The sequence below is a fragment of the Aspergillus neoniger genome (genome assembly GCF_003184625.1).
Source record: "Aspergillus neoniger CBS 115656 unplaced genomic scaffold BO87scaffold_80, whole genome shotgun sequence".
Taxonomy (NCBI): domain Eukaryota; kingdom Fungi; phylum Ascomycota; class Eurotiomycetes; order Eurotiales; family Aspergillaceae; genus Aspergillus; species Aspergillus neoniger.
The window spans coordinates 18,020-39,131 of NW_020291208.1; the positions used below are offsets into that span (position 1 = coordinate 18,020).

General features: G+C 40.4%; 6 protein-coding genes across 6 annotated transcripts in view; 4 read left to right on the forward strand and 2 right to left on the reverse strand.

The window, feature by feature from the left end:
- The window catches only part of BO87DRAFT_452978 (F-box domain protein), a gene marked incomplete at both ends in the record, with an annotated part of 2,348 nt that extends 464 nt beyond the window's left edge, over positions 1-1,884 (forward strand). Inside the window, 5 exons of the mRNA XM_025628524.1 lie at positions 258-303; positions 397-504; positions 534-1,106; positions 1,144-1,718; positions 1,756-1,884. Of these exons, the coding sequence (XP_025473757.1) occupies positions 258-303; positions 397-504; positions 534-1,106; positions 1,144-1,718; positions 1,756-1,884 (1,431 nt within the window). The remainder of the gene's footprint in view (positions 1-257; positions 304-396; positions 505-533; positions 1,107-1,143; positions 1,719-1,755) is intronic.
- Positions 1,885-2,518: 634 nt separating this feature from the next.
- On the forward strand, positions 2,519-3,145 carry BO87DRAFT_322610 (uncharacterized protein; the record flags this gene model as incomplete). The annotated part of the gene is made up of 2 exons (XM_025619982.1): positions 2,519-2,667; positions 2,734-3,145. 2 exons carry the CDS (start codon positions 2,519-2,521, stop codon positions 3,143-3,145), a joined length of 561 nt encoding a protein of 186 aa, XP_025473758.1.
- A 1,058-nt stretch (positions 3,146-4,203) lies between these two features.
- Positions 4,204-5,392, reverse strand: BO87DRAFT_347041 (uncharacterized protein). Its single transcript, XM_025620921.1, has 2 exons — positions 5,024-5,392; positions 4,204-4,947 (listed from the first exon to the last, which is right to left on the reverse strand). The coding sequence occupies exons 1-2, from the start codon at positions 5,311-5,313 to the stop codon at positions 4,320-4,322; spliced, it is 918 nt and encodes a 305-aa protein (XP_025473759.1). The 5' UTR covers positions 5,314-5,392; the 3' UTR covers positions 4,204-4,319.
- A 2,045-nt stretch (positions 5,393-7,437) lies between these two features.
- BO87DRAFT_431656 (uncharacterized protein) lies at positions 7,438-8,616 on the forward strand (the record flags this gene model as incomplete). Its single annotated transcript, XM_025627602.1, has 1 exon — positions 7,438-8,616. The coding sequence occupies one exon, from the start codon at positions 7,438-7,440 to the stop codon at positions 8,614-8,616; it is 1,179 nt and encodes a 392-aa protein (XP_025473760.1).
- Positions 8,617-10,216: 1,600 nt separating this feature from the next.
- On the reverse strand, positions 10,217-11,635 carry BO87DRAFT_431657 (uncharacterized protein; the record flags this gene model as incomplete). The annotated part of the gene is made up of 4 exons (XM_025627603.1): positions 10,217-10,574; positions 10,634-11,139; positions 11,208-11,287; positions 11,347-11,635. The coding sequence occupies 4 exons, from the start codon at positions 11,633-11,635 to the stop codon at positions 10,217-10,219; spliced, it is 1,233 nt and encodes a 410-aa protein (XP_025473761.1).
- A 1,100-nt stretch (positions 11,636-12,735) lies between these two features.
- Positions 12,736-13,780, forward strand: BO87DRAFT_381440 (F-box protein). The gene is made up of 3 exons (XM_025624531.1): positions 12,736-12,762; positions 12,825-13,222; positions 13,286-13,780. The coding sequence occupies exons 2-3, from the start codon at positions 12,892-12,894 to the stop codon at positions 13,747-13,749; spliced, it is 795 nt and encodes a 264-aa protein (XP_025473762.1). The 5' UTR covers positions 12,736-12,762; positions 12,825-12,891; the 3' UTR covers positions 13,750-13,780.
- The last annotated feature ends 7,332 nt before the right edge of the window (positions 13,781-21,112 follow it).

The following is a 21,112-nucleotide window of genomic DNA, read 5'->3' on the forward strand; positions in this document are numbered from 1 at the left end:
AGGAGAAGAAGGAGAAGAAGGAGAAGAAGGAGAAGAAGGAGAAGAAGGAGGAGAAGGAGGAAGAAGAAGAGAAGAAAGAGAAGAAAAAAGAGGAAGAGGAAATGCTAATCAGCTTTGAGGATGAGAGTGAGCAGATGATCATCGAAGAGAATATGTAGATTAGATAGTAATGATTAAATCCATTGTGGGAGAGCTATGCTATCTCTATATCTGATCTCTATGTCAGCTTTTCAGCTAATCTATACTGTGGAATCCAGGCTGACATGGATATGACGCATTACCGGAGTTCTAGAGGTAGGACAGGTACGACAGATAATAACTGAGGGGTTCGGGTCGATTCATCAGGTAGAATGAATACATAAATCTTTGTTAGGAGTCGCACATCTATATTATAAGATCTATTGGACGTTGATGCCATGTTCTTCGCTGCTCTCGATGCAACTTGCATCGTCTGTGGCACGGAGATTGATGGGCGGCATCGCTGGGCAAAGCATTTCCGGGCAGGTGAGCTGGAGCTTAACTCCTCCCCCCAGTTTCCTTGGGATCTTTTACCCCAATCCCTCTAACCCATCCGTCAGTCTACTGTTCCTCGACAGGTGTGAGGGTGACGGTGCCCTTGTGCCCGGCACCTTCTCATCCTGCAGTCCGTATCCCAGCCGATGCGGTGACGGATGAATGGGTATCCGAGAGGATGCCCGAGCATGACCAGACTGATCTGTACGTATTCCATGAACCCTGCTGGCGACGGCTGGTCAGCCATTTCAGTCCCACCGAGTTCGATGTGGGCTTTGTTTTTGAGGCTCTAGAATATTTGCCGCTGCCCTTGCTATGTGGCCACCATGAATCCACACCAACCGGATTATTGTTTCCTTACAAGTGGGAGGCAGTGGATGAAGGACTTGGACACCAGCCTGATTATGCCAACCTGGACGACCTCATGCGATTTGCCAAAGCACTTCCGAGCCCCTGGCGTCCGGTGATGTCTTCTGCTCCATTCGCGGCAGACCTCTTCCAGCGACTGCCGATAGAAATAATTGAAATGATTGCTGTTCTATTGCCCACGCGGGATGTACTACATCTCCGCCAGGTTACTACATCTCCGCCAGGTATCACGCGGGGTAGCTCCGATTTTCAGCAGCCCAGTCTTCTGGAAGACACGTTTCGACTTGAACGCGGAGCGCGGGTTTCTTTGGCCAGTCGTGCGAGACATTATAAACACAGCGAAGGGCAATGGATTTGATTGGAGGCATTTGTACCACTGCACTTGCCATCTCACCTGCAGCCAATGGTTTCGCTTGGAGCTGAAATCTTGGGAGGCGCTCCGGTGGCTTCGGGATACAGCCCTGGCTTTAGCCTCTGGGGCGCCCCGTCCGCTCGACTATCGCGGTGATGCCCTACATTACTACCATAATGCCATGATTGGCGATACGCACCTCGAGGTGGTAGACTGCGACTCTCGGGTGCTTCACATTGCGGTTTCTGCACATGATGATTGCGGCTCACATTATGCCCCTGGGTCTGTGTGTATCACAGGACTGGAATTCCTTTTCGAGGATGGGCCAACGGCCATCTTGGGTTACACTTCGCCCGGAGCAACGAATATACCCAGAAAGAAGTGGAGAAATTCTCAGCGGACGAAAATGGCCCATCCTAGAGTCAGAGTTATGATGGATCTGATCGACTTTAAAGGAATCATGGCGACGCATAACCTAGATGGGGTTAGTGGTTTGCTTATATTACAAAGCCTTGATGAAGAGAGAGAAGCACGCCGTAAACGGCGGAGGTGTTGTGTGGGGGAGAGGGACTACCCTCATCATGCTTATCATGGTTTACGCACTTGTTCTCTGGAAGAGGTCTCACAAGTCGTGGCGGTGTTTAACGTAAGTAAACAAGTTCCATTTTACTCACCCTTTTTTTCGTGTGTTTCTTGTTTCTCGGTGTACTAAGAATGGATCATCAGAACCACAGATTGATGGACCTTGGTGTACGGGGCCGAACAGCAAAGCGAAAACCGCAATTGTCGGAAAGACAGCGAAGGTGGGAAATCAAATATTTCAAAGAACATGGCGATCTTGCACCAGTTTTGGAGCTGAGATGACTATTCAATGCTATGGAACTTGAGACGAGCTAGCAATTTAATGGCACATACATGCTACGAAATATCAGTCCGTAGCCCCACCAGGGCCTTTGTGGCTGTTGTAGTCTTAATAACTCCCACTCACAAATGCGTCATACTACCTGCTTTAGTCTTTGCGGAGATCACCGTAGAGAACGCGTCCGTTGCTGAGATAGTTGAGTCTGAAGCCTGTGTTACTCAAGCCAGCTCGTGAGTCTACATTCACTCACTGTTTGCTCAAATGTTTGCAAGTGTTAGGATACTATAGATCTTTTCAACTCCAGCCTTCCTTCCTTCCTTTTATTCTTCCCTCCTCGTCTACCGTGTCATTACCAAGTTTGAATCATCCAAGTAGGAAAGCCGGACTCTTCTATCATACGATTCAATCAACTCTCGTCAACCATGGCACAGCAGGGACAACCGCAAACCGTGCCACCAGTGGAACCATGCTGGAGTTACCCGATATACCAAGCGTACCTGGCCCGGATTGACCCGACTGCGCAGCCCTACGGCGACGTTGTCGATCACTTCTATTTTAATTTTCTACGCCAGTATTTTGCTACATGGGAAGGCTTTGCATACGGGAGACGTCGATGCACTACCCATCCGGGACCTAGACAGCATTGGAATGTCTATTTGACCAACATGCGTGATCAACAAGCCCACCATGTCATTGCCGTCGAGGCTAGGTGGTTTCCCTCCGACACTTCGCCTGGTTGGGAGAACAACTACGACTGGACGGATGTCTGGGAGACGCTCCGGGCCCATATGCTCTCCGATTGGACCATGCGGACGACAGTGCAAACCACGTACGGCATCGTGGCAGTTGGCGACCGCGTTCGCTTTTACTACATGTCTAGGAATGATCTTGAGGGTAGACTTCGTACCTGGAATGGCCATCCTGTGGATGCCCCGGTGGCGGATGAGTCGCCCATGTTGAACATTCATAGCCTTGTTGACCAGGGAGTGATTCATCAGCTGATGCTTCGTATGCGTCAGGATGTTCTCTCTGGGTGCAATACCTACTAGGCAAGCAACGATCACCGGGATTGATGGCTCTGAACACTGGCAAGGCTAAGTGATAGTTCGTGTTGAGCTTGAACTAGGGCCTTGTTTTAGCAGGTCTAAGGCGCGGTTCTTTCTTTTGAGCCAAACCTAGGGGCTTGTATAGGAATGTCTAAAGTGCTGTTCTTGTTGAACCAGAACTTAAGGGCGTGTATCTAGCTGCCTATGAGTGGCAAAGATGGTCGCTGCGTTCAGAACACTGTTAATTCTAACCTAGGGAGTTCCCTTCGCGGCTCTCTCTGAGGGCTTCAATGTATGGAATCATAATTGGGGGGTGTCTATCTTCACGACTGCTCTAACAGTGACCGAACCCGCTATCTGCTTATCGCTCTGATACTATGCTGGTCGTTCTTCCTACATTGTGTGCACAGAGCTCTCAATACTCACAATTCTCACAATGCACTCATAATTTCCGCCTACTCCGTCGCCAGTTCCTACGGGGCAATCTCGCCCGAGATCAGCGCTCGGCTGAACTCCAGCTGTGGGGAGATCGGCAGCTGCGGACCTTTTCCACGGCGTTCATGCTTCTAATTGGATCATTGGCCTTTTTCCCGGTCCTTTGTTTTTTTCTATTCTTTTTTTTCTTTTTTTCATCATGCTTGGTGGGTGTTTGATCGAATAATTCCGTATTTTCACAACTGTAGTGGCGTTGAGATTGGCCCAGAGTGTTCCCGAGTTCGCATGTGTTTTGGAAGCATGGATATGCCTTTGATATTGCTTGGGTTGTCGTGCTTATGGTCTTGTATTCTTCTATCCTGCCGGTGATACATATTCAACGAAGCCTTGTGCGGGGTTATTTGTGTTCAGATCGCCTGCTAATAGTGATCGTCTTGGCCACTTGTGCCCGACGAGTCAGGTTTTGTCGGTGCCCAGTGAATATTACTACATGAGGACTGCTCTAACCAATATTCTTGATGCTCTGTGATCTCCATGCCTATGGCGAACGAGTCTATGCCTCTTATATATGTAACCTTGTTGTAGCACACACCAACATCTGATTACTATATTATATACACACGTAAGAAGACTCGATATATACATTCCTTGTCTCAAGGAGCCTAGACTTGAGCAGGTAATCCAGGTAGTAAATGTAAACGCCCAAAGCTTAAGGCTGAGAAATAGGGGAAGCCATCAAGAATCAATGTCTCCCTCCACCATCCAACTCAGCGATAGGATATTCCGACGGCAATTCCGCCTTCGCATCCCTTCCCGAGGCCGGCAATTCCACCTGCTCTGTCATGAACGCCCCTGTCCTCGTCACAGGCAACTCATTCAACCTCTGTACCCTATATCCCTGGTCCGGTGATTGATAAGCCTGCGTATTTGTAGATGACGCGTTCACTTTCCGTCGGCGAAGGAAAAAGAGTAAGAGGAATATAACCAGCACCGCGCCCGCTGCGACACCGACGCCAATGCCTGCTTTCGCTCCTGTCGACAGGCCTGATGAGCTGCTGGATGAGGTGGACGTGGGTGATGTTGTGGAAGAGGTAGCGGTCGTAGGCGAGTCCCCGGACGATGTTGTAGATGCCGATGTGGCTGCCGGGGTGGTGAAATCCGTCGACTGCCATCGAATAGAAATACCGTACCCGTTGATGTGTCCTGGGCTGGACAAGGAACTGGAGGTGCTGCTCGTAGATCCAGCCGTGTCGGTCCAGGTGTAGGCGAATTCAATCTCGGTGGATTTGCCGGGTTCCCAGGTGCAGACTTCGAGCTCGGTCCAGCCGGGGGTGTAGGTTGTTCTAGTGGAGTATGTTTGGATGCCGATGCTGGAGACGACAGCCAGTTGTGTCAGTTGGTACTGCAGGTGTTGAGAAAGGTGTGTAATATGGATGGAATGCTCACGTCGGACAGCACGTCGCCGCAGTCTCAGTGATAGTTCCATCGATCAAGATATTGCTGGCTGCAATGCGATATCCGGTGGGACATAGTCCCGGTGAGAAATAGCTGGAGACGTCCCAGCCCGAAGGAACACATTCAGCCGTGTGTGCTGGCCCCAGGTTCATCCATGTTTTGGAACTGCTGCTGACGAGCCAGAAATCGCTGATACATGTGCTGGGAGGGATGAATGTTGTGGTTAAAGGAATGGGGGCTGAGGCTGTAGTAGCTGCGGATGTTGTTACGCCTGCTGACATGGTGGAATGGTGGTCGAAAGGGATGCTGGGAGCATCAACAGAGGTTGCATTTGGTTGTTTGCCGTGCGAAGAGGAGTTGAGAAAAGGGGGAGTAAGCTGATCAGACAGAAAATCTCCAGACTTGGGGCATGCTGAAGACCCTTACTCGGCCTTATGCAGGATCTAAGATGGTTGTGTTTAGCGTGGACTCGGCACTCTTTGGGGGCCAAATGAAGAATGCATGAATTTCAATTGTGATTGGCTGATATAAGGTTTTGTTGATGCGCCCCGCCGGGTTTATAATCCGAGATGGTTCTTTCCTGTCAAAGTACTTGATTTTTGTTGGAAAAATTGACAACAGAGGCTTGTCCTCTTGACAAGCTTTTTCTCTGACCTGTTTCTTTCTATAGATAATACTCTTATTGCATGTTATATAATTGTCCTCTCATCACTCATAGGCGCTTATGGGGAAAGTTGAGAGCAATTTCTGAATATGATATACCCACCCTGGTCACTCAGGTCACACTTTGAAGTATTAGAGAATGTCAAACATATTTCTTGTACTCTCTTTGGTTTTATCATATGAATCTCGTGGGGCAATGGGAATTCCAATTGTTCTCCGCCTCCTCGGGATTGTTCTCCCTCGGGTTTATTAGCCCACACTAGCAGAATCTTCACCGCTCTCGTTCACAGCTGCCTGAGGCTGAAGTTTAAGCCCGAAATACTGGATTTTTATGCTTACTTATATAGACAACCAGCAATTATAAATATATCGAGGGTGATAAAGCCTCTTTTTCGGCTTTTTCTACTTCATATAGCCACGTGGGCAATCTACACGGTTTGAAAATGTAGTCCTCGCTAGGTTTCAGCACGATCATTGTGGGAGATATATATTCCCAGCAGATGTACAAGGCCATCCCATCAAGCGGACTAGATCTGACTCATTGAAATAATATAATTGAAATTACGAATTCTTCGACATAGCCTGCTTCTATTCGGCTTGAGGCAAGTTTTCTTTCCGGTGTTCTGTAGTGTTTATCTGATGAGAGTTTATTTCACTCGACACGTATTTGCCCTAAATGCGATGAGCTTCGACGCTTTTGCGTCCAGGCTCACTCTTCCACCCCACGTAAAGGAACAGGAAAGAATGTTTCTGAACTGAAACATTCAGAGACAGTAAGGTCACCAGTGGAGAGCAGGGATGAAACGCCCTGCATGATATTTGGGGCTCAGCTGCGTATCTACTATAAACACCCTAGTCAGCCAATGGCACTAGAGACATGACCAGTGCTAATGTGGCCCCAAGGCACATAGTCTAATTATGAACGACACTCAATTAATCATACTTTGTATTATTCCCTTGAACCTCAACCAGCCAGAATCAAAGATTGACAGCCCGCAACATCCATGCCCGTGGACCACCAAGCGGGAGAAAAAGTGGACCTCGCGCTGCTGATCTCCGTGCCGGCACTCACAGCATCCTAACAACTGAGGAGATGCTTTCCGTCACGAATCACTTCTACAGCCATGGTCTAGAATGTTTTGTGTATATAAAAGCTGTGCCAAGCATTGTCCGGAGAATCTTTGCCGGCCATCTACACCGTATCTTCATGGCATGATGCTTCACCGTAGTTTAGCTGAAACACCCGGAGCTACAGTGGGGATGAAGACTCCAGAATCTCCGCTAAAGTGGGACTTGGAAGATGATCATCAACTTAGTCTGCTTTTAGGTTCGATTTTTCATGTCAACACCCGCGCACATGCTGCAAAACAGTACTGCTGGTCAAGCGTGTTTATTCGAATGACCGAAGAACATCTTTTTCAAATGTGAATGTCATTCAATGGTGGGGTAGAAAACACAGACAGCCGAGTAGGATCTTGACACGGGACAAATACCCATGCATTTGAAGCTAAGTAAGGCTGATCTCACAATAGTCAGTGGATCGCATAACTCACTAAATAGTAGTCCATGCTTGGCAGGACTGGTTGTCTTGAGCCAAGAGCCCGTCTTATTTTTGTTATTATCCTGCTATACCGCGGGCACACGTTTTCGCGAAGTGACTTTTACCTTCTCACCACATTCCTTACTTGTCTCCTCTGCACCTGGAGAGATCCAATCACTACCGAAGAATTAACACGATCAAAATGGGCTGGTTCCCAGTCGGACTCGAAGAGGGTGAGAACAAATGGAAGTTCGACATCATCCCTCTGCTGGCTGTCATTGGCAGCTCAGCAATCCAAAAACACATGCAGGCCATTACAGCCTCTCCCTTCGCCATCTTCCCCCGGTTAATGCCCGCCCCTGAATCGCTTCTCGACACAGAGCGACCGACACGACCACCATCCGTCAAGGACGTCAAGATCGTCGGTGTCAAATCAGGCATAGAATTAGATGAGCTGAACTTCTTTGCGAATCTCATCCACAATGTAAATGACATGGAAGAATACGAATTCCGCGTCTACAGAATCAGCTACGCAACGCGTGATTCCGAAGAAGGACAAGATTCGAAGATCGCATCAAAGGTGGAAGAAAGTTACCGACGAGTCAACAGGCATCGGATCCCAATCAAACTTAAGACATTTTGCTGGCTCAATTTCGTCACTCTCGTCTCCATTCTCATCACGATTGGCCTCTACATCTGGGCGGGCTGCATTCATGATGGTACCGCCCTCGTCGGTCTGGCTACCATGTCTTTGTCAACCAGTGTAGCCAGTCTATCGGCCCGGTGGTACCCCCGTCTCAGTGGCCGTTCGTCACAAGCGGAAGTTCCCAGTGGCGACGTGATTATTCGCACCCGGGCAGGTGCGTTTATTCTTGTCTACGGAGATGACGACGTCATCCGCGAGTTGTACGAAGGCATGGAGGACTGCGAGTACATGTTCAAGGGGAACACCCACCATCGACTGCTAGGAACTAGCACATTACTGCTCATGGCGTCAATTATCCTCCTGAGTAACTGCGGTTCAGAGATGCAGATTGCCATCGGTGTCGCTTACATCATTCTGAATGCCCTGTACTGGCTGTTGGCTTTGTTGGTCGAGCCGCGCGATCTGTGGGATATGAGCAGATATAAGATTGAATTTGTCGAGTGTCGTCCGAGTACGCCTGACTCGAGCTACACTGAGACGTTGTGGGCCGTCATTAATATGACTGGAAGTGTGGAGTGGGTAGCAAATGGTGAATTGATTCCCCAAACGCCGGCTTGGGATCAGTGGTTACAGGAAGCGAAGGAGCATATTGGAAAGGACTGGGATCCTGTTAGAAGGAAGGATGAACTGATGAATCCTAGACTGGCTTATCGCAATGGTCGGTGGTTTGACTGAGCCAGGTGTATTTATATCAGAATTGCATTCAAGACACGATTAGACTAGATTGAAGCTCATAGATTGATTGATATATGTTCATGATACTGGTGATGTTTGCAAGTCCACTGGCATGTACCCTGTTGCCTCACTACACATATTCGGGTTCCTCAATCCACGTTGAGCCAGGAATAATGTCAGTAGTTTGGCAGTCTAACCCTGAAAGAGTTATACCGGCATTGTATGCAAAAGCTGTCTTAGGCCCACACACTGGTTCGGATGTTTTTAGAAATATAAGTAAGATGCTCAGCACCTTGTCAGGTGCACTCACCCTCAGGCAGGAATAATTATGTATTAAAAACGGTGAGATCCTGCCGGAGATAAAAACAAAGCCTTTCCCAGTACAGTAAGCGGAGTTGATGGAAGTACAATAGCAGCTTCTCTTACTAATTCCATCTAACCAAAGGGCTCCACATGAAGCCAATGTTTGGACTGCAATTCCCGGCACGTCCGCCAACGCTTCGCCTCGAAAACCACCCTCCGCGGTCTGGCCTGTGTCCTTTCCTATGCCTGGTGTCTCTTTTTTGTCGGCCTATTCTACCATTTCTACTCCACTCCACATGCATCGCCATGGACTCTATATGCTCTATTCACGCTCATTGTTGCGGGGATGCTCATCTCCCAGCTAGTGAATAATGCCTGGTGTAGTCGCAATGCAGGAAATGACAAGGAACGCAGTGCAGGGTCGGCGCTGTGCGTTATTGTGAGTAATTTTGGGGGACTTTTGGGTCAGAAGATGTTCGATGGGAGTGTAAAGGTGGGTATGGTCGCGTCGATGGGGTGTTATGTTGGGGCTGGGGTGGTAGTTGGTGCTTTTGTGGGGGTGTACTATGTTTGGTTTAGTGGGAGAAGAGGTGGTGATGGGGTTGGTAGTAGGGGTGGTGATGTGTAAAATTGGGTTATGAATGGGTATCATAGAGATGGGTATTGTTCGTCTAGTAATATACTGGGTAAATACTGTTACATGCTTATCCTAACTGAATAACCGCATATTGTGTACAATTAAGTAACTATAATAAATTGGGTTGGCTGATTGTTTACCTCACAACCCACCCCCATCTACCCGAGTCGTTCACCTCCGATGCACCAGTTGAGCACGTCATGGGAACGATAACTGAACCATATATATGACCGAGTCGCTCAGTGCCGCTTTAAAATGTATCCTGATGATGAATGTGATTTTGATATGACTAGTCTATTAGTAGGAAGTAGAATCAAAGTGCATTTTAATATTAGCCGGACTGACTGTCAGCACCCCTAACAGCGGTGACCAGCCAAGTTGGCCTCTTGGACTTTCGGCTTTGAAACCAACGTCCTGAATTACTTGAATAGCAATAAGGCATTATTTACGATCACAGGGTGTGGAATAAAAGAATAAGTGAATTGTTTTGTGTACCTCTTTCCATACAGAAGATGCAAATATATAATATATCTATATAGGTTAAAACGGGAGACATGGGCAGAGGCCAAACTCCACACCTCCAAATGGCAGAACAGTCTATCCAGACACTAGGCCGGCAGGGCCTCTAGTATCACCAACGTTGCTCGCACAAGGAAATTTCTAGTTTCCTGGGAATTTATTGTGATAGTTGACAATCGCAGCTTCGGCCTTTTCTAAACATTTCTTCCACTCCGAAGCCGAGCATGAAGGAAGATCACGGAACTCGAAAAGGGGCAGTTGCTCGGTAGGATGGTCGAGGCGATGCTCAGTCAAGTCTCCATACCCTCCGACTTGGCCATCAATCATCTCCTTATCAGCATCCTTGAGCAGATCTTTGCCATCTTTCAACCCCTGAATCCAGGCTTTGACGTTGACAGGGCAGGACTGTGAGCCGTAGCAGATGTTAATCTGCAGCTTCTCGAACTTGCCGTTGATGGTGGTCTGTCCGGGATGCCCTGAACAATACCTCTCGTCGACACTAAATGGGATATTGTTAGTAAGGGCTCCACTGAGGTAAGGTAGTTGCACCAGACTTACGCAGCATATTCATGTGCATCATCGATAGGGTTCTCATAACAAGCAATCTTGTTCACAATAGTCCACAGATCCTTCTTCTCAAGCTTGCTCTCAATGAGTTTGTACATCTTGGAAAAACTGGTTCGCGGCATGATCGACGTTAGTTCCTTAGCACTCTCACTGTTCCGGACCTGACTGCCCGCCTTGGCATAAGAAAGAAGAAGCGACAGGAATCCGCGAACATCTTCGCCAACATCCTTCGTAAGACCACCAGGTTTCTCCTCGAAGAAGAAATCGTTCACCCAGACCTTGTTTTGGATCTTGCTATTGGCGTATGTCATGAGAGGCGACGGCTTGTTAAGTTTAGCTTGCTTTATCAGTTCGTTAATGGCCCCAAGTGGCATCGGGGAGGTGATCTGACGAGACCAGGCGGAGTTCACAGGATTCGTGCCCGCCTTGACAGACCAAGGGTTCTTCTTATTGCTGGCGATTTCAACCTCCTGGCCGGTCTTCGGGTTCCATTTTTTCTGGATAAAGAGGTGGTCAGTTAGTCTCTTCATGCATGTCCGTGACAGTTGTGATGCGGTTATCATACCAGATCTTCATAGACCTCCTCGGCTGCAAGTGCAGCTCTCCCAGTTCCCAATTTAATCTTCCTTCCGTCCAAAATATACTCTGCAGGTAGATGTCCCAGCGTGCCTCCGGTTGCATCCGCTGTCAATTCCAGTCTTTACCCGACAGCTTGGCACCGTTTCCATCCTTGGCTGATTTGAATGTAACAGCTTTGCCTTTGGCATCGATACCGGCTTCCTTCACGGCCTCTTTCTCTTTCTCAGACAATTTGTGAACATCTTTGGTAAAGTAGATACTCCCGGACTCGAACTCAACGCCTATACCCGGAGAGGCTACACCCGAGCGTTCGACGAGCTGGCCGTCAATGGGCGAGGCAGTACCGAATTGAAGAGAAGAGAGTGACAAGAAAAGTAAAGCCGCGTGGCTCCAAGAGAGTGTGGGGGAATACATTGTATAATGAGAGACTGGACGATAAAAGAGTGAACAGGGAATAAAGGAAAGTCTTTGAGAGATACTCTGTTGGTGATTCCTGATAAGCAGTGTCCCTGGCTTCCTTGATATACTTTTCTCCCTTCAAGGTACACCATACCAGAAACATCAAAGCCCGAAACCTATCATGGCTCCCAAGCTATCACAGCCGAAATGCCATGGCGGCCCCAAGACTACAGAGGCTCTAAGAATACAATGGCCCCCGAAGCCATAACGGTCCCACCTCAGAACTTTGCCCAGGTCGAAATTACATAGTATCATTGAACTTGCGCATCTCATTCTCAATTAGTGAGTGCAAATTCCAGATCTAGAGATATTTGAGTGTGACGCGCAAATAGTGGTATGCGGATAGACTGTGTTATGAAGGTGAAAGATAGAATTCTAGACACTGTCGAGTATTGATAGTACAGTGTGAGACACCCGATATAAACCAATATGCTCCACAAGACCTAAGATCATTAGTGGGCCCTGAAGGACAGTCCGGTTTCGTCATGAAAATGGCCCCCAGTAGGGAATTCGTAGGCCCCCATGTAGATCCTGAAACCAGGGTGCGAAGAGCCTCCACTAGGCTCTACACAAGCATCCACATAGACCCTGAATGCCTCATTTAGAGCTTCCAGATTAAGCTCCATGCATACCTCTATGAAGAACATGAGCCCAATTTGGAATGGCCCCCAATCGCCTCACAATGGCCCCCACGTGGCCTCTGAAATTAGTAGTATAGGGAAAGTCCCTATTAATTTGTATTTTTGCTGGTCCCGAACGGAAGCGACCACCGTAGATTCACATAGACTCTGAGTTAACTGTGGAATTTGGGAGCTCGCAGTAGCAAGTGTATAATGACGTGGTAGGCGTTAGAATCATGAAGTAAGGCCTAGTGAATATCCAGGCCCACATATAGAATAAGTCATATAGAGCAAAGCCACCCGCCTGATGATCACATAAGCGCTAAAACAAACATGGAAGGAGCCCCTGACAGGCTTCATAATAGCTCCCATATCTGCCCTGAAATTAGTGCAAAAGAGGCCTTGGCTTAAGTCTGAACATGGGAAGGTGTATTAGAAGACTGAATTGTTGCAACGGTTATTGTAGGTTTATTTTAGGCCCATCCACCAATCACATGATCTTCGAGTCTAAGAAGCAAACACAGGCAAGCTAACACATGATTAATCTCTCGGCGAGTCAACCTATTCCGGACTCTGTTTATCACGCTCATTATGTACACATTTTCAGGATTTGCCCACATACCTACAGAGGTCTTAATAAGAATATACGGGGAGCTGCCTCTTCCAGATGCGCTTCATTTGGCCGCGACTTGCCATCGACTCCGCCAGGTCTTGATTGACAACACGCCTACGATCTACAAACGCCTACGCAGAAAAGTCCCCTGCGAACGATATGCAAGAGTGCTACTGGCGGACCAAGGTGGTTCACCACCTCATTATTCGTCAGTGAATATTGGGGATCTGTTACGATTGCGACGGAACTCTCGTATCGTGGAGAAAGCGATCGAGGTGTTTGATCTTGATATTACCCCGAATATTCGAAGTGAGTAGACAGATCAGGAAGCCCAATCATTGCATGGGGTATTTACTGAAAAATGTCTTACAGTCCCTCTTACGAGCATCGATGACAAGTTCTATGGAGGAAAACCACGTCCATTGCACTTGACTCCTACAGAACGTCATCGCTTCTCTCGGAGCTACTACCAAGTGTGGAGTCTTCTACTTCTAGATCAACCATCTCGCCAACAGCGATATCGGACTATGTTGCTGAAGCACCTGTACATGATATGCGAAATGGTTGACCTTGACCAGCCAATCGGGGACGAACCGGGATCTTCCCCAGCTGACGGGAAACGATGCGCACTCTCTGAGGAAGTAAGCGAGTATCTCCGTTGTGTTTACCACGAAATCCATGCAGTCGACTACATCGATTTCTCGGGGCAAAGCGTTTCCATGTGTACTCAAGGCCATGCGGCTATATGGGATCATTGCCAGCCTGATTTGAAGAAGATTGTTTGCTATCAGTGGCGAGATTCGGAGAAGAAGTTAGTCAAGGAGGAAGAGGTGTGAGAGAATACAACTGATGAGGAATGAATTTGTAGGGCCACTACCGAAAGAATGCAGCTGCTATACCGTTATTGTATGCAATAGACCCCTTAAAACATTTATTTAAAGTATCTGGGCTGGTGGAGCAAGTGGCGGGTCCTTATAAGAGAGAGTATAAAGTCCCTCCAAAAGTCAACATTTCTCCGGGCCGGAACAAGGTGAAATTAGTCCTCTGCAAGCCGTCCAAAAGCTTGCTTCAGTATGTGAACATGCTATATAAATTCGGGGTCTTACGGATAAGATACATACGACCACAGGGTGTGGAAAACAGGGCTTCCTGTCCGCTCAGCCGTACTTAAGCCACACGCCGGGAGGTTAGTAGTTGGATGGATGACTACCAGCGAATCCCTTCTATTATATATCAGTGCTCATCCAGTTTTTATGATTTATTAGGCTTAATATCTGTGCTGCTTTCCCTTTACTTTATTTATCTTTCTTTATCTGAATAGCTCATACTTCCCGCCTGAGCTCTAATAAGTTGTATCCAGATATCTCTCTATTATTCTGTACAGCTGATATGTTCTCTATCTTCTTAAATTAGGCTTATATAAGTCTATGCAAACTTGGCTATCTTAGCTGAATTATACTAATTAGTATTAGTCTAAGTTCTGCCTGAAGTCATGTGTGATGACCTCTTATACAGTTTTATCTTTTAACTTTATTTACTGATATATATTAGAATGGCTAAGATTGATTTCTGGTTTCCTGTCCATAATATCCCTTAAGTAGGAATATATTTTATTTATCAAATAAACTATTATTTCAAGTATTATTATTTAATAAAATGTTATTTTCTGATTAGTATTAGAACCAGTAATAACTTTGATTATATTTAGATTCATTGGCATGGTCCATTTTATCTGTTAAGCTATAATATTTTTCTTTATATTTAAATCCAGCTTATCTGTCTTCTTATTTATCAGATCTTTCTGTAGACTGTTTATAATTAATATTTATTTAAGTAGTAATATTAGTAGATATAGTTATATAATTAACTAGTATTATATTAGGAATTCCTTCTTTATGTCTCTTGCTACGTGACTTCTAGATAAAATAATAATATTTATATCTTTTTATATTCTTACTTCCTGCTAGTAGAGCTGTTCTAATAATATCTAATATAATATTTACTATAATTAAGAATATCATGTGGTTCTTAATATATATTAAAAAATCATGACTATCATGGTATAAAGTTTATCAGATAAATTTATTATAGTAAGAATAATTTTATATACTACTCTGTGAAAATAGGTACTGGTAGATTCTATACTATCAAGAAACTATCCTCAGCTAATCTTTTAAATAGTGATTTATTAGTCTGATAGTTCAGAATAAATAATAAGACTTTTAAGAATATCTGAGTATTATTAGTTATTATTAAGATAATATTAATTACTACCAGACTGGGTTTCAAGATTCTTTAACTGGTTAGTTAACTGGTTTACAGATATTCTTATAGCTGTTATAAAGTTTTATTTTTTAGAATAAAATATTATTTCTGTGTATAAGTATATGTAGAAATATTAAATAATAAAGTACTATATTGGTGTATACTTGCTCTTTATAAATTTATTAAAAGTATAACAAGTAAATAAGCCGGACAGGCATATATTACTGTTATTATATATTTTAAGTGATGAATATTAATATGGACACTAGCTCAGCCTCATACGGGATAAGAGATTTAGTAAGTATAAATATTATTTTAAAGTTCCAGGTTATGGCCCAGTCTGTATTCTATATTAATATATATTTTTTAAGCCTAAGAATCTGTCAGCACTCCTAAGCTAAAATCTCTGGAAGATATCTCTATCCGGGTTTTCTGCTGTTACCAGTCCTGTTTTTGTAGAAATTCAGACTCAGTTTCTTTATTATAATCAAATATTTGAAAATATTAGAGGGTTGCTAACTTTATTATATTTATTTCCTGGATTAAGTTCTAATAAACAGCAGCTCTGCAGTTAAATTAGCATGTATACTAAATTTTCTCAGATAATCTGATTAATATTAATGCTCTCAGAAATACAGAAGATAAAAATAATATTTATTTTTATAATTTAAAATACTCTGGTAATAATATTAGTATATTACAGTATAAACTCCACCGAAGAAGATAAACTGATAATATACTAGAAAATCTAATTAATCTTGATACAGTTTCTACAGTAATAAATAATATAAATAAATTTATTATTATCTTACTAGCAAGCCCAGCCTAGACTGAGCTTATGTCAGATAATAAGGAATAAATTATTTTTTTATTAATATATTACTTAGAAAAATACAGGCCGGTCTCTAAAAGTATACTATAAGTATAAGATATGCTATTATAAGATAATAGATCTGGTACTAGACTGTAGGCATACTTATTACTATAATTATTTTAATAACTTCTTCTATAACTCTGTTCTTAGGAAAGCTAAAAGAAGCTAGATATCAGTATATAAATATCTAGTAGACTGATAATACAAGCTATCTTATTCTTATTATCTGAAGATACTTTCTGGACAGTATATAGATTCTAAAGATTATGATTATTTCAAAGATTTCTATATCTTATTAGATTATCCGGAACTGGAAAGTTTATATTATTTTATTAATAACTACATAGTACAGGATATCAGATTAAAAATACTCTGATATTATTTTAATATACTCCTGCAAATCTTTATTCTCTTTATTAGTATACTATTCTTTGTCTTCACTGTTTACTATATATATATTATCAGAGAATATAATCTATAATAAACACGGAGACCACATTCTAGCCTGCGTGTATCTATATAGTTAGTAGTATAAATTAATATTAAAGCTATGTAAGTATAATATCCTTAATAATATTTTTATTCTCCACAAGAATATATAATAATATCAGAGTTACCTGAGAATATCTATATAATTTCATCCTGTTGTATATTAGCGGGGACTAGTAATATAATAGATATTATATATATTATAGATTATATTAATAAATATTACTTCTATTTTACTAGAAGAAGTATTTATAAGAGCTTTAACATGAGTAATAAGCTGCATATTATTACTGTATATGAAGTAAAACTGAAGAAAACCATTTTTTTATAAAGAAATTAACTAGATATCTGGCTGAATATAGGTTTTTTTATATTACTGACCTAGAATATATATTCTGCTGTTATTATAATAAAGAAGTAATCCTGTATATTAAGAGTCTATATAACAGGCTTTTATTATTTTAATATTCTTTAAACAGGCTTGTAAGCTAAAGCTAGTAAATGAAGAAGTATTCAAAAGCTAGACTATCTCAGAATTTAGCAGAATCTGGATTATGGAATAACTGGGATTATGTGATTTTGAATATTTATTTAAATAATAAATTATATCCAGACTTGTAAATTTAGTAATACCAGGACTTGTATCATAGTACAGGTCTAAAAGATTACTATTATCTGAATTAAATATATTTTTTATTACAGTTTTAGACGGTGGAAACTACGGCCCGAGAACAAAGATTTTATTTCTAATAATTCTAATCTAGATAATATTAATATAGATCTATATAACTTAGGCCAGATTTATAGTAAAATAAGATTCTGATAGTGCATCACTCTGATACCAGTAAATATAAACTGAACTTATATTATCAGAATAATCAAGTTAAATATAAATAGAATAATCTTATTACTTATTATACTAATACACAGAAGTATCCTGTTTATAAAAGTCTGGATAAGAATATAAATAAAAGTAAGTATCTAAGCTAATAAATCTCTTATTAGAGCAGAATGCTGTTATTCTATATAAGTGTTTATCTTTCTTAAAAGATATATATACCATGAATTACTTAGACTGGATAATAAAGTTGAAATATCATGGTTAATTATAAAATCACTTCAGAGATAGCCATTATAAGTGGTTATAAGAGACTGGAGGGACCCAAATAAAATCATGTTTAAATACTAACTTATTATAAGAATTAATAAGGGAAATCTTTAATATCTAGATATATAATCAGTAAGAAAGAAAAGAAAAGAAAATTAATGATTTTATATATTTTATTTAATGTTTACACGGACCGGCAGTTCCTGCTGGTAGAGAATAATACTAATAAATCTTCTATTATCTGAATTAATTTTACTGGTAGGACTTGTGTCAGTCTCTATCAAGAATTCTAATTTCTAAAGTCTGTATATTCCTTGACTGAAGACAAATATAGTATTTAAAGTAGGTATCTGGATTTTAGTAAAAGAACTGCTTTTATAATTATATAATATATATTTCTGACAGATACTATAAATATATTCTTCCTTAATATAATATATAAAGTATACCATGATTTCTCCAGATAAAGAAATAATTATATTATCAGCAGAAAGAGAAGTATCTGATTAAATCTTTTTAGAAGAGTTAAGTATAAGTAAGCACTGAACAGGACCAGAAGTAAGAAAATCTTAAATAATCATAGTTAGCTTAAGTGGAAGATCCCTGAATCTTCTGAGTAATTTTAATAATATGCTTTCACCTTTAATATTATAGAAGACTCTAAGTAATAAGTCTATTATTTTAGAAAGAGTATTAATCCTGTAGATTTCCTGTAGAAGTCTAGTTATAATCAGCAGTATTATTATAAGATCTAAATTATAAATAATATAAGGACTTGGCAGATCCATTTCTGCTGTTATATAGAGATTATAAACAGAAGAGACATATCTTACTTTCTTTTATCTATAGTTATGAATATGAACGCCCAGATCTTTTAGGTATATTATATAAGTATTTCTATAAAATATTAAGAACTGAGTAACCAGTATATCATGATCAGGGCTGTCATGTATTATTACTGGTAGTATTAATACTTAATCTTATATAAATAGATCTTTAATCCAGATCTATCTAAGTAGAAGAATGAAATCTTGTCGAATCTCTGCCTGCAGAAAGCACAGTAGAGTATTTTTATATAATAATAAGAAGATATCTTAGAACTGTAATATCTGAAAGATAAAACTGGATTAAGAACTGAAGATATAAGAAGCAGGAAACAGCTAGTAATTTATTTATAATTAATCTATGAGTAGTCTGTAAAAGTCAGATGATAAAGCAGATATAATTAACTTATTTAATAGTTAACTAGTTAAAGAATTAATCAGGAATGTTTTCTTTACTGTCTCAAGAATATTTTATACTTTGTATTTATATATATAACTATAAAATAATACTCTAAGCACACTAGTTAATCTTCTTGCATTTAAGGTATTCAAGTATAATATATAATGATCTAGAATAAATTATTAAGCTTTATATAATTATAGCATATTTGACGAGCATCAAGACTTTTTTTCATTAATATTTATCTAAGCTTATAGATATCCTAAGAGAGTAATTATCTATATGGTAAATCAAGTATTATAATACCAAAAAGTTAGCTAAGTTGAGTAGCCATTAATTTATAAGGAATTCTGACAGTAAACAGTGTAACTATTAAGGAGTATATTAAATACTCTTACCAGCCCCCTTTTCTTCAATTATAGTATATAATAGAAGAAAAAGAGTTGGGGGGGGGGAGAGAAAAGGGAGTTATATAAATAAAAAAAATAACAAAGAAAAAAGAAGAAGAAAAAAAGAAGAAGAAAAGTAAGGTCAGATTACAGTAGAATAGAAAGATTCTTAGTATTATAGTTAGTATAAATTTTTTAGTTATTATTTATATATTTATTTTCACTAACTTTCTATTTCTCAGTATTTTTTCTATAAATCTTTTAAAAGCCTAAATTCCATGAAAATACATGGCCTTGGATATTAATGAATCTGGAAATCCATTTATAATCATAAGAAACTTGACCAGTAGATAGTAAAGTCAGATTTATAAGTAATATTAGCTTATTCTAATTTAAAGATGGAAATTAATAAGCTCCTGATTACAGGAACAGTATAACAGTAATAGTACTTATATTAAATCATGGCTTTGGCAGGACTTTGAGTATGTCATAGAATATTTTTATGATTTTTAGTCTGTTAAGGTCATTATCTAAATCCTTGTAGTTCTTGTTATTAACTATATTTTCTAAGTTTTATAATAGATATAATATTATATCTTCTTTTCTTTCTGTATATTAAACTTACTATAATCACAAGTATGTATCTATGAAAGTCCCAGTATATATAAATAAAGAATTATTAGAAGAGTTACTAAATAAAATATTCTTTACAGTATTTAAGAATATCCTCCTCTATGAACTAAGTAATAGTGGTCTCTTGGTTTCTGGTATACTTAGTCTTGATAAAGTATATAATCTATATATCCATGTTTTTTATTATATATTTGATAGTAAGGTCACAGGCTAAGTCTGAGTTCTCATGGGGAGGAATCTATGAATTTATAAAGATAATACTATATTTTTCTTTTTTAAAAATAATCTTGTTAAGAATATTTTCTAAGAGTTAAACTATAATAGACTCCTTAAGCAGTATATAATTTATAGATAAAGGAAATTTCATTTCAGTCTTTTGATATAATTCAAGATTAATATATATGATAAGTCCTCTAGTAATAACTACAGGATTTATCTTAGTAAAGAAGATTAGATTTTATATAAAAGTAAAAAGAAAAAAAACAAGAAGTCTGCGGAGATAAATTAAGAAAATAAGAAAAGAGATAAATAGCCAGAGAATAATACTTAAAGAAAAGTTATTAGAGAAGAGAAAGTACAGGATATATTTTAAGATTTATATCTTTCACTATCCAGACTAGTATTAAAGTTAAGAAAATTTCTATTCCTGCTAGCTAGCATGCTTCTACTAGATTAGATTACAAGCAGATTAAGGATTAACTATCCGAGAAATAATTAGACTTGAGTAAAGATAAATTGTAGTAAGCTATATCATATAGAATATAAAATAGGATTTCTGCCTGATATATAAGTTTTACTATGAGCTTAGATAATATTAATCAGCTTGATCTTCAGCTACTCTGGACCCCTGAACTGATATATTATATTATAATATAATATTATAATATTAAAGATGTCCAGCGTATAAATAAGAAATACATGGGAGCTTTATTTTATATTTTAAATCAGCTACAGAGTCAGAAATATTCATGTAGGAAGAGCATGGGCATAAAGTAATAATTGATATTTAAGAGATTATAATAATACTTTTATATAATATTTTTTAGCTACTTTATTACCATGTCCGTATATTTTGAGTTTGATAGAAAATTAATTTAATTAGAATAACAGGACAAAAAGATGAACAAATTAATATAACTGGAGAATAATTAGAAGTGACTCTAGATTTGATTTTATTCTTGTATTATTTTCAAGCCTAAAGTAAATCAGCTGCTAGC